Below are 13325 nucleotides of genomic sequence, written 5' to 3'. Positions count from 1 at the left end.
AAAATTTCAAAACCATGAGGGGATAGATTAAACAATGGATATATAATAAAAAATATAACAAGAAAGAGAAAAAGACGAAGAAAATAAATAAACAGTTTGTCCAATTTTCATTTACAGATCCTTAAAGGCTAGAAAATTATTGAAATAGGATATATGGAAAATGATTCGAAATAAGAAAGAATAAATTTCGAATGCGGATAGAAAATGAAAAGGATTGTCAAATTTTACGAGCGAGAAATGACGAATTTTTAGGAAATAGGACGATTTAGATAGGTGCGACATGAAAAGCGCCATTTCGGTTTACGAATTTTCCTCGATGTCTCTTACATCTTCGCGTCGTAAAATTGGATGATTCATAAAAATGATACGATTCAAAGCGAAAATTCAAACAATGTTGACCTCCGTGTTGATTTTTCTTATTCTTAAAATCAACTTTATATTACGTTTCTGTAACTTGTTAACTGTATAATCCTGCTTTAAAAATGTATGTATCTACGTTACGTAAGAAAGAAATTAAAATAATGAATATAACCATCAAACACTTGCAGTATACGCAACTGTAAAATTAAATGATAATATAACGGCTTCTTTCTTATATTGTATAATATAATTACGACACATAATGACCACTCTTATATAAATCATTCCTGAAAAGAAATAAAAATTTGATAATGCACGCGCGTAAACTTGTAACAAAATTTTAAATAAGCTACCTTATTTTCTAGTTTATTTAAAAAGCTTTCGATTCCTTTCAAAGCCTTGTAGAGTCATTCAAGGTCCAATTTCCATTTAAATGCTCTTACCCCAGAAAGACAGACAAACAGACAAATGCACTCACACCCAGTAAGATACGTCCCATCACAGACAAGACGGAACAGGACTTTACAAGTCTTTACAGGAACCCTGACAGAACAGGACATGTTCGAATCGGATTGGTTCGGATTGAATAGCCAAAGATATCCGGAGATTGACGTATATTGCAAAAGTTCGAAAATTTATCGATCTTACTGCATTGTTTTCTCAAATATTCTCCAATTTCTTCCATTTTCGGATAAATTCAAAGTTTCACCAAAATTTTTATTCAAGATGTAAAAGTTTCTTTCTTTTTTCGCAAGATTAGAATACCATTCGCAAAATAAAACATTACAATTTATTAATAACCAATATATATTTGTAAAACACAATAGAAAAATTCAAGTTTTATGACCAAGGATTTTAATATATATTTGTCCTATGTATCGAAGAGTAAAATTCTATATATAGTGAGAGTTCCTTAAAATCGTACACCGTTACTCTTACTAATTTTTGCTTGAAAACTATAGCGCGTTTAAGTTGAAGAAAATTTAGAAATAAATATATTTGTATACCTTAATTACATATTTAATGAGTATAACTTAAGTGATTAGTTTATAATAAGTGTATTAAACAAATAAGAAAATAATGTACAGGAAACACCCGTATCTTAAAATCATACAAGTTGATATAACAGAGGAAATACTCAATTTTTTCGTGTCTTACAATTGCTCATCCTTTGCTTTTATTGTTATTTAAATATTCTTTAGTATTAGAATCAGTTTAATACCCATTAAAGTAAGAATCATACAAAATACATTTGGTTAAAAATGAAATATCTATTAATATACCTGGAATATTAAATAATTTCGATCTAATATTTTAATAAATGAAAATTTTCAACTAAAAGTTATCACTGGTTAGGAACGTTAAAACAAATGTATTTTAGTTTAAACAATCCCAAATATTAGTAGAGTATATTAACGTATTAAAAATATTTTAAATGATTGTTGATTAATCAAAGGAAACGTATATTATAATCTTAAATCACGGAATATAATTTATTGTATTTATTTCCAATTATTCTTTTTCCTAAGCATATATGTCAATAATTTTTTACAAAAATCTAGTAAACGTAAGGGTGTAAGATTTTAAGGGACACTTATTATATATAGAAAGAAACAAATAAAGTTAAAAATAGCTGAAAAGATAAACGTGAATTAATTTTCGTATTCGATACTTACTCTATGAACAGATTGAATTAATTTAATATTAATGCATAGTTTATTTCATCGACGTCCATCATTTACTAATGTGATTAAAACTATAATGAAAGCTGACTATTTCGTTAATGAACTTTTGTTAATATCCTTTTCCATGAGCGCGCGAATTAATCGATAGCATTATCAAATATAATCAAAGTTAAGTATTCTGTCAACACATGATACTATCACGCTCAGATAAAGTTATTTTCATACATTATCAAGATCAGTAAAAATTCGCATGCTTACGTAATATATTATAAACTTACGAAATATTTCGAATGATATCGTAAAATTGATTAATCACGTGAGACGAAGATAGAAATAATCAAGATGAATTCTTTTTTCTTTTTTTTTTTTTTTTTTTGAATAAATGGTAGAAATTGAAACAACATTTGACATTTTATTTCACGAAAGTTCTACTTTAAAAATCCTCTAACATAAAATGTAATATTTTTGTTCGATTAAGAACAGAATTCTTATGGAACTACTCCGAAGACATACTTACTTGAAAATAATGCTATAAAAAGAAAGGTCCTTTTCTCAACGATCGTAATACCTCGAACCCGGACAACGGACTATTCGTTTAGTTTCGTAAAGCTCAGAAGAACTTCGACATAGCTTAACCAGTGAACACTGGGAATCTGAGAATGATGGATTTCCTCGTATCGAAATAATTTTTTTTCTCAACGATCGATAATTCAAGATTTAATAAGTATTGAATCAAAATCTGTAAGCGGTTTTCTGTTCACGATTCTATAACAGTTACAATTTCAAACTCGTCTTGTAAAAATAATAATAATAAAAAAAAGCAATAGGTTAAACTATCGATAATGGGATTTGAAAGAAGCTTTCGAATAAGTTTGCTGAGAAAACTCAACAATAGACTTTGACGAAACTTTACGTATCGCGTAAGTAGATATGTGGAGAAAATCGATGAAGTTTTATGCAAACTCTCTTTTTATTTGTAACGTTCCAAGTATTTATTTCTCTCTTTCGTTAATTCGATGGATTTTCAAAGATCAATGAAAAATCAGATATCGTGAAAGGAAGCGTAATATAAAGAGTTTATCTACGTAAACAAGATCACAATTACAGTCTCAACACACACACATACACACATTATTTATCTTCTTCTCATTTTTTACTTTTATTCATTTTATACATTTTACTTTTGCATTTTATACTTACTAGATCTATCGATGAATAAGTATTTATACAAGATCGCACAGATGTATGTATTTGAACAGATTATAAAAAACATTCAAGAAATTTAAATATCCAATGATGTCATAAAACGATTTCGTAATATTATTCATTCTTTAATTATTGCATATAAGAAGCTGGAAATGATTCTACGGTGCTGTTAAGAATTTCCCGATGAGAATAAGATTTCGTGCTTAAATCTCATTACGGATTCAATGTACGTTCACCTTAATACAATCTCTAATGGAGTGAAAACAGATGAAATTCGCACGTATATTTTATATTTGTAGAAAAAAAAGAGAGAGAGAGAGAAAGAAAATATCTCAAATGGATTTAGATTGTCGGAATTAAAATCACGCAAATTGTCCTAGATTCTAACTTGCCTAAAAATGATCTTCCTAGTTACAAGAGAAAAGCAGCAATTTGAGTTAGATGAAGCAGAAAAAGAACAAAAAGAAGAAGGAGAGCTCAACTACGTGCTTTGAGAGCTTTAAGCTATGGAAAATGAGACGATGGCAGCGATGTTTCTTTGACCGAGTAAAAAAAAAAAAATTTATTCTCCATGTAAGCATCAACGTAATTAAGGCTGGCCACTCGTTGCATATAATGTTTTGACAAGGCTTAAAATGAAGGGAATGCTAGGCATATATGTATGTAGATAATACCTACAGGAAAAATCAACATAAGTTCATTTTCACGACTTCACATAGGAAATGTCTCGGTTTTATGGCTCCTGATGAGCTCTCTATATCTTTTTTTTTTTCTTTTTCTTTTTTTATTACTTTCTCTATATTTTTATATGATGAAAAATTATTAATCATACGAATGAGAGGTTTAAATGAAATCAAGGAAAAGATGTTCCATAAAATAAAATGAAGTCGAGTCGCATGACCTTTTGATCATGATGATTATGAAGTAGACGGATTGTGATGAGTTGGAGGAAGAACAAAAAAAAAAAGAAAGATTCAGAAGTAATATCTCGGAAGAAAGAATAGAGTCATAGACGAGTGAGTACTTTTTTCCATCAGTATTTCTTTTTCTAACAGTATCGTATCTTACTAATCTTCAACCTAAATTTTCCTTAATTTCTTAAACAGAGGAGAAGAGAGAGAGAGAGAGAGAGAGAGAGAGTCGATTTAGAAAAGTGCTTGACGAAAATAAAAATAACGATGAAAGTGGCACTTTTCAAGTGAAGAAAATAAAAAGAAATAATAGAGGTAGAAAGAAAATGTTTTAACTTTTCCATCTTTTAATCAACTATTTAAATCCATTTAATTATATCCTTCCAAAATGAAATTAACGTTTCGACCTAACGGCAATTCGATTAGATTTAATACGATAATTGCTAACTAAAAGGTAATTCTTATCTATCCTCTTTATTCATCCTTTTACGACATTATCTCTCCTTAACTCAACGTTTAAGTAGAATGAAAAGTATTCCGAACGATTCACCTAAGCGAACTTTATGTTACGGATAAAAGAGAAAAATCTTAATGTATTTTCAGCCAGGGAGTAAACGACACTAGCGAAACATTAACAAGGCCTTCCGGAATATTAATTCCGAGTTTACCTCAAGAGCAAAAATCTTCTCGTCCATTTTTTCTTTTTTTTTTCTCTCTTTTTTTTTTGTTTTCTTTTCTTCAACAGGTATATTTATTTTTTGTCGTTACTTTTTATTAGAAGGCATCAAATGATACTATAATAATAATAATAATAATAATAATAATGATACTCAACATAATAAAATATTTATAATCACTCTTATCTTTTTTCTTCTACCATATTCTCATTAAATGACCCATGAGATTATTGGTCTCGTTTCTTTTGACTTGCTGAAAATTCATGAAAAGGAAAGGGTAAAAAAGAGAGAGAGAGAGAGAGAGAATATGACAGACCCTTAATCCTTTGATCTTTCTGTCTTTCATTCATACATGACATTAGCAAATTTTGTAGAAAGAAAAAAAAGGTAATTTGCTCGTGAATAAGAAAGAAAGAAAGAAAGACAGAAATTTCTTGATTCCTAGAGTGTGCAACTAGACTGAAAGAACATGTCGATTAGACTAAGAATAGAATAGGAAAAAAAAGGAAGAAATATAACGCTATGCCGCTTAACAAGGTAGCCCTTTTTTCCGTAGGACGAGCTAGGCGGAGTGAATAAGAACGACGGAATTAAATTGCAAAGAAATAAAGTAAGAGCTGGAATACGAAGGACTCGTCGACGACAACATCGGACTCGAAAATATAAGGCAATGTAATACCACGATTTTCCAAAGAAGAAAAGAGAGAGAGAAAGAGAAAGAGAAAGAGGAATAAAAAAGTAAAAGAAAAAATATAAAAAATAAAGAAACGAGAAATACACAATAAATTTTCATTTATTCTTCGAATGTTTCCCAAGAGCGTGCGACTAATTCGAAGAAAAGAACTTCTACTTTTGTAGAATTGGTCTATACCGAAATTCATCTCGATACTCATCTACAATTAATCGTCTCGAACACGATCAACGTTTAATTTTACTCGAATCCGGCTATCCTTTTTTTTTTATCCGTTTTGTTTCTAGTACCTATCTTCGCTTTCTTACGATATTTAAGATAAAAAATGTTCTTAGCGGAGGAAGAAGATTCCGATTATTAGAAAATGCTCGTTGTTACGTAGGTCGGGCTCCGGATGATAAGAGAGAGCGGCGGTAACGAGATTTAAAGAGTTACGTAGTAATAGGATAGCAAGTGGTCTAGACTACAAATTTTTTGTTTTTCATACCCATTTGTTCTTTCGACCAATCAAGAAAGTTTTTTTCCTGAATTCTATTTTTTGTTCTTTGGCCATTAAAGTCAACGATATCACAAAACTGTATCATTATTTAAAAATGTCACCTTCCCATTATGTAAGCTGAAATAAAAAAACAAATTTGGACATTACAGAATACATTTTTAAATTTGTTTTTATAATAATAAATTAATCAATTAGCTTCAACTTTGATAAGAAATCTAATTTCGTGTTCGTTCGATGTTAAATTGTTCTCTGCAGTACTCTAGTTTCTCTCTTTTTTCCCTTCACCCTTTCTCTCTGTTCCTTTTTCAAGTATCCACGTAGCACTACCGTGATAATAAATTAGGACATTCTACGCGGATTCTAGAGTACATGATGCCAAATTCAATTGAGTTTAGGTAATCTACATTTTTTTTTGTCCTTTTCATCACTTTTCGCCAAGTACGAAATGTCTACCGTGTTTCGACTATTAATTATACATTGTTCTTTATTTGAAATATGAATCTATGAACTAAGTAAAAATAATCATCGTTATCTGTAAAGTGATCTAAATAGTGATTTTCATTTGAAAATATTTCGGTATTTTAAACAATAAGTGTGACACGAATTAGAAATGCTGTTAAATTGATTGCTTATCGATTTCCATGCATCATCGAACAGCTTTTATTGTATGATTATATATGACTTTTTCTACATTATTTCACAAATTTTATCCAATTTTATCCTGATGATTTTTCTTTTTTTTTTTTTTTTTTTTTTTTTAAAAACACAAGTTTATTATTGTTTCGTCAGAATTTGTTAATATTTCAAATACTCTTTCATCGTTGAAAATGTTCCTTGGGAGTAGGGTACTCTTATAATTAGATATCTATATGACAAATCTAACTTTTGTCGATATGATACAAGAAAAATTTGTATCTTTCAAATTTCATCAAAATATAAATATGTTTTTAATTTTTGCTTATAATAAGAGAGAGAAAGAGAGAGAGAGAGTTTGAACGCGCGAATAGTACTTTTCTAAAACTTCCCCTCATTCATAGTAAAACTTTTCTAGAGTACATACATATGTTCACTTGTATTTCAACATATTGTAATATTAAAAATCTCGTAACTTACTCGATGTAATAATTAAAATCCTCTTCAACGATGCACGATGGCCCAACGAGAATGTCATTCATCGATCGTTAATCACGATATCGACGTTCAAGAATTGTGCAAATGAAATAGACTTATCGCATTTAATAATATATTTAATTGAACGTGAATCATGATCCGAATCATGTGTTATGAAAAAATCTGACAGGCTTCCGAATGATTAAAATTATGTTACTATAACGAAAAACAGAGAATGAATTTTTAAGAATGATAATAAAATTGTAATCAATAATATCCTATTTCTCGCGTAATAATTAACGATCAAAATAAAATGATTATTTATTAAATAATACACAAAAAATGCCCCGTAGATTGCATATATTATAATATAATGCTAAGGTAAAAATTGATAACACTAATTTTATTCTATATGATCTCTCAAAATTTTTCCTAATTCTTTGATACATTTTTTTTATTTTATACCGTCGTAATACAGTAGGCACTGTTCACTAATCGTGATAAAAAATTTTATTGACGACGGAACTTTTTTGTTTATACATAAACTACTTTTTATTAGTTTTGTTTCACCAAAGGAAGTTTATAACATAATTATAACATGGAAGTGTTAAGTTTAATCAGATTATTCTTTGGATCAAAAAAAAAGAAAATTCCATTTATATTTCAGTGTCATTCATGTCTAATGGAATTTAAAAGTCACAAACTTAAGAAGGACTACAGGGGATAAACACAAGGAGCGTGTTTTCGCCTCGGCGGTTGCGCGCGTACTGAAAATCCCAGAAACCACCCCATCGACCCTACTATTCGCCCCCGTCTCCATACAGATAGCGGACTGTATTATGTCCACAAAACGCATCACTTTATTTTCTGTAACTTAACAAATATTTATTATTTATAAATACGAGCTAATTATTATACTTTATTTTATTTTTCATTTTAATTTAGTTCTTTTCATGTTTGCCATTTTACAAGGGGACCTTACACTGGGATACCCACAGATTTAAAAGAGTTTTGGTATATTGGTAGTATACTATTAGGGTGTTATCGTGGTAAAGTGTTTTAACCTAACGCGAAGCCATTTTTGAAAAAAAAGCTTTTAAAGTTTTGATTCTTTTGTATACATGTTTATATTATTTTAAATACGACTGTTTATCAAAAGTAACGCTAGCGTATGTAGTAGAGTTCTCGCTTCTCGTGCTGCTAGATAGTGTTCCGATCCTTTTTTTTAATAATTTTTTTCTATCTGTTTTCAAATTTTTTTTATATTTCTAAATTTTTTAACATCTTGCGCAAATAATAAAGAAAAATTGATTACCAATATACCAAAGCTCTTTAAAATCCGTGGGTATCCCAGTGTAACGTCCCCTTTTTAGATGATTATAAATCAAATTAAATTTATCGGTATTCTTGATTTGTAGAACAATTAATTGTTATCATTAAAATTTCATTATCTTTCATTTGACGATTGAGACACATTTATTTTTATTTTGTAACAAAAATAGTATAATAAAATATTTTTATGAATAAAATGAAATAAATTTTCAACAAAAGACTGAATTGATTTCTGATTTATCATTTCGATTTTGTGTAGTGAAAAGCTGCTCAATTTAAACTACGTGACAACATAAAGCAAGTACCAAAAATCAAACAACGAAAAAGACCGTCAATAGAATTCTCACGTTGTCACGTTTAAATCGTGACGTGTATGTATTTCAGTTTATATTATCGAGCCATCAAAGCGAAATGTCAGCGTTAAAATATTTAATAAGCATTTGAATTATTAATATTTTATATTATAATGCCTTTCATCAGAAACAAAAGGAAATACGTTTAAGTTGCGACAATAATTAAACGTTATTATATTATTTAAATGCGTTATCTATTATTTATAACGATAAAAAATTTGTATTAATAAATTTTTTACGTTTTTATGTAATCGTACTTTTTTTCTGATATAAATTTAAATTGCATTGGAAGAAATAGATATTTGCATTGGTATCTCATTGTATTGTGAAAAAATTAAATAGTTAGAAATATAAAATAAAAGAATTAAAAGAAAATTAAATGATAATTAATACAGTCACCGTGTTATCAAATCGATGCTGTTGTATTTGAAAAAATATGCAAGTCAAATCCATTACGATGATTCCACAATACGGCAATGAGGCGTGATAAGATTGCGGTGTTCGTTAAAATTCTATTCCCATCCAATTAAATTGATTTATACAAGCTTTTCTTCTTCGATCGTACTAAAACTCGGTTTATTTTACATTGCTTACTTGTGCTACGAAGTACCAAAGAAAAGCTTGAAAATATTGAATATAAGAAACTAATTTTTCGAACGTACTTATATCAAATTAATTATCGGAAAGAAATTACAAGGGTTTCCTTACTATTGTAACTCTAATATAATTTTTTGCAAATGAAATTAATTAATTTTATTTCTCGATATTTTAATATTAAAAATAATTTTAATAAAAGAATGAAATTTTTAAAATTTAATAAAATATAATTAAACTATATGTACAATACTATATTTGGTTAAAAAAATTTCATTTCTATGTCACACAGAAGAACTTATCAATCCTTTAAACTTTATCTAAAATATATTATCTATGTGCGATTCATACGTATTTCACGTATTTCATTTTACAATTTACATTTTAAATGGTAACATCGCTCGTAAACTTTATTCGATTTGAGACTAGTATCCCCAAACTCACTCTATTCACGAGAATTTATTGGCTAGAAAGTTTGTTACAAATACTGAACGTGACGTGATTATACCCATGGGTAAATATAGGAATTATTGTCAATATTGCTATTTTTGCTATGTACAAAAACGGTTAAGCCTTCCTAATTTATTTCAAAATTTATTAAATAATTATATTAAAAAAAAATTTAATTTATCCAAATAATATATAATTTATGAAATAATCGAAACAATTTATATGTATCTCCAACTGAAAGAAAAATAATTTATAGTATTATATAAAGATAAAAAAATATGCGTTTATATAATACATATATGAGTCAAAATTGTGCTGGAAAAGGGAGTGAAACAGATAATATGATATGATTAAAAATTAAATATATTGGTATATAAAAAATATTACAATAAATATATAATGTCATATAAAAATTGTGTACAACTCTAGTCAATCTAAGTATATACAAAATCTACACATTTTCTATATCTGTTTCATTCATAATATCATCAAAACCGAAACTACATCTTGATATATTCAAATTTTTACTTGTTCTAATCGTATGCTTTTTACTTTTCCTAGGAGTATTTATTTTACATCTCTTCTGTATTCTTATATATAATGGTACATAAGATTCTATATTATCAAATTCATCATGAATATCATTCATTGTGTTTTTTCTGATTGATATATCATTATCAGATTCAATAGAATTGCATTTTATACTATCTATATTTTTAATAAAATTTTGATCTTGCGTTGAAACATTTATGGTTTCTAAATCATTTGTAATCACATCAAAAACTTTATTATCTTCATGCTCGCATTGAAAAGTATATGTATTACATATCCCGTCTATTACTCCTGTTATATTCAGATCAGCATCTTCATTTTCGCTGGTAAAATCTTCAGGCGAAAGCTCAATAAACATTCTGTCTAATGTATTATTTAATTTTACGTTAGTTTTTTCTAATTCTAATATTCTTCTCATTTGTGGTGGACGTTTAATACTATCATTTAAATATATTGCATTACTGCAATCAACATTTGTGATAGCATTAGAATCACATCTCTGTTTAGACCTTTTCGGTGTAATACTCATTCTCTCAAATGATTCTTCTAATGATAAAGGCTGATTTTTTAAGACAAACTCATCAATCTTTCTATTATTTGGACATTCCGTAAGCTTTTTCTTATTTCTTTTCTGAGGCTTTTTCGTTTTACCTTCTTCGACATTATTAATATTTGGATCTTTAGTTATCTTTCTTTGCCGTTTATTGACTGTTTTTTTCTGTGATTTCTTTTTATTCTTTTCTGTTTCAAAAGATTCAACTAAATCTGGATAACATTTCAAAACTGCATCTTGTGGTTCGATTGTTACAAGCTCGTTATTTGTAAAATCGTCATCGTTATTTTCCTTATCAGATACATCGTGATACATTTTTAATTTTTCTCTTATACCGCTAATATCTGTCCATATAATTTCATAACAAGCGATAGATTTTATATTCCGCACTTTCTTTATTCTTTCAGGCATAAATAAATTATTTATAGATAAGTGCATGTCGGAAGAAATATTTGGAAGATAACGAAGTTGCCATCTTGTTACTAAAGGAAAAATTTTTTCAAACGCATATTGTGGTTCCCACGTTAAATATTTATCAACAAAATCCTGAAATAATTATCCATTACATATTTATACAAGCGTTAGGAGTCTCATTTTTATACAAGTTATATTACCACTTACAATATATTTATCTATTTGCGGTTGTTTCCATCTTAAATCTAATTTTGACGGTACAGAATCCTTTCTGATAAGAAATTCATCTAAAAGTTCCTGATCTGGAAAATCCTCTACAAGAAGAGATTTTTTCCTAATTTGTATCTCATTTAATATAAGTGCTCTTTCTTCTCTGTTAAATATAATAAAATAATAAATTTGTTTTTAAATTACTGATGAATTATAATTAAAAGAATACAAATGAATCCCTTACTTATATGTATCCTTGCATTTAATAACAGTACCGCATTGTATGCAACCTGATTTTGTATGTTTTTGTAACTTTCCTGCGTGACCACACGATGTGCATAAATTAGGATTTGATAACTCTGCCTCCATTTTTTGAAAATTTGTATCGGTACTCCAACTTTTGATTCTAAAAAGTATTACATTCTTTGCCAAATATTAACGTTTTAACCATAACACAGAAATATAATATTTACCTTTCTAAAATACAGGAATCACTAATGGTCTTAAAAAATTTAAGAGCTGCCTCTTTTCCAACACCATTTACACCTTCGTTATAATCACAGCCACATAATAAAGCTAACGCTATCATTTTATTTCTTCCTAAATTTAATATATTCTCTATTTTGTCTATCCTATACTCATCAACAGCTCCACCAGTACCAGATCTATTTCCTTGCGCGCTCATACAAAAATTTCTATATACAATTTTTGCCCCATATAAGAAACAATCGCTATCCTGACTTATACAACCGTCCACAAGCTACAAAGATAAAATACAATAAACAGTCTAGTCTATAGAAATATATAAAAAAAACTAATTACAAAATCCCTTACACCATCTTCATTTAAATAAGCACACATAGCTTCAGCTTCACCTTCACCTTGCACGCATGCTATACCCATATATTTAAGAAGCTCTTTACATTCGTTAAGAATTCTATTAAAATTAGTTCTTCCCCCTTTTTTTGCAGTCTTTCTTTCCTGAAATCCAGCACGAATATTATTTCTCTTTTCAATAGTTTTATGTTTCAATATTGGTGCTTTTCCTTCTAATACAAATACTGGTATTATTCCTTGTGTAAGAAGAAATGCAGTACGAAAAAATAGATTCCTAGAAACAATTTAATTGCTATCTTAAAGAAATACATTATACTTTAATAAACTTAACCATATACCAATATACCATATACCTTATTTATATAATTTTAAAAATACAATTTTTTCAGTAAAATACATACAAAAATACGTAATATAATATTTTTATCAATAATAAATTATATTAGTAAATATTCAATGTAAAATTAGTAAATAAAGTTGTGCATACCTAAGATACATTTTCGGTTGAGCAAAATTATCAGTGACGCTTTGACTATCTACTATCCAACAACTTAAATCGATTGCTATAACTTTTCCTTGAAGTTCAAACAACGGTCTTCTTTCACATAAGGGTGATAAAATATTCCAAAGATCTTTTACTCCCATTTTTTGCAATTCAATTCAAAATTTATAAACACACTCACAAAACGACGACGCTCTATACAAACGACGACATGACGCACCTAACGGTAGTATTTCAAATTAAGATTTAAATTTCAACGATGTGAATTATTATAAACTAAAAGTATATACCACGTTAGTATTACATCATTTATATTTATTGAGAAATTTGATTTATATAAGCATAATTTTGTAAAAAATGAAGTAGATAAAAATTGTAAAATTAAAATT

At 28.1% G+C, this 13325-nt stretch overlaps 2 protein-coding genes across 5 annotated transcripts in view; both read right to left on the bottom strand.

Annotated features, from left to right (window-relative positions):
* Positions 1-7894, bottom strand: part of LOC106793773 (tyramine receptor 1-like) — a 43781-nt gene extending 35887 nt beyond the window's left edge. Inside the window, exons 1-2 of one of the 3 annotated variants that reach the window (XM_014760970.1) lie at positions 7605-7894; positions 7143-7355 (exon numbers count right to left, since the gene is read on the bottom strand). The gene's annotated coding sequence lies outside the window, so the exon portion shown is untranslated. Of the gene's footprint in view, positions 1-6017; positions 6147-7142; positions 7474-7604 lie in introns of those variants that run through there. The other 2 variants (XM_014760971.1, XM_014760969.1) reach the window with 2 other exon arrangements.
* A 2356-nt stretch (positions 7895-10250) lies between these two features.
* Positions 10251-13147, bottom strand: LOC106793782 (flap endonuclease GEN). 2 transcript variants are annotated; one of them, XM_014760986.1, is made up of 6 exons: positions 12922-13147; positions 12432-12578; positions 12071-12357; positions 11842-12003; positions 11595-11760; positions 10251-11519 (listed from the first exon to the last, which is right to left on the bottom strand). In XM_014760986.1, exons 2-6 carry the CDS (start codon positions 12498-12500, stop codon positions 10320-10322), a joined length of 1884 nt encoding a protein of 627 aa, XP_014616472.1. In that variant the 5' UTR covers positions 12501-12578; positions 12922-13147; the 3' UTR covers positions 10251-10319. The 2 variants fall into 2 exon arrangements, with proteins under 2 accessions (XP_014616472.1, XP_014616471.1); XM_014760985.1 differs by having other exon boundaries at positions 12432-12708; positions 12922-13139.
* Positions 13148-13325: the final 178 nt, after the last annotated feature.

The sequence above is a fragment of the Polistes canadensis genome, unplaced genomic scaffold, assembly GCF_001313835.1.
Source record: "Polistes canadensis isolate GaletaPanama2010 unplaced genomic scaffold, ASM131383v1 scaffold_18, whole genome shotgun sequence".
Classification (NCBI taxonomy): domain Eukaryota; kingdom Metazoa; phylum Arthropoda; class Insecta; order Hymenoptera; family Vespidae; genus Polistes; species Polistes canadensis.
Note: the sequence above shows the minus strand (reverse complement) of the source record. Positions and strands in the feature narration are given on the sequence as shown.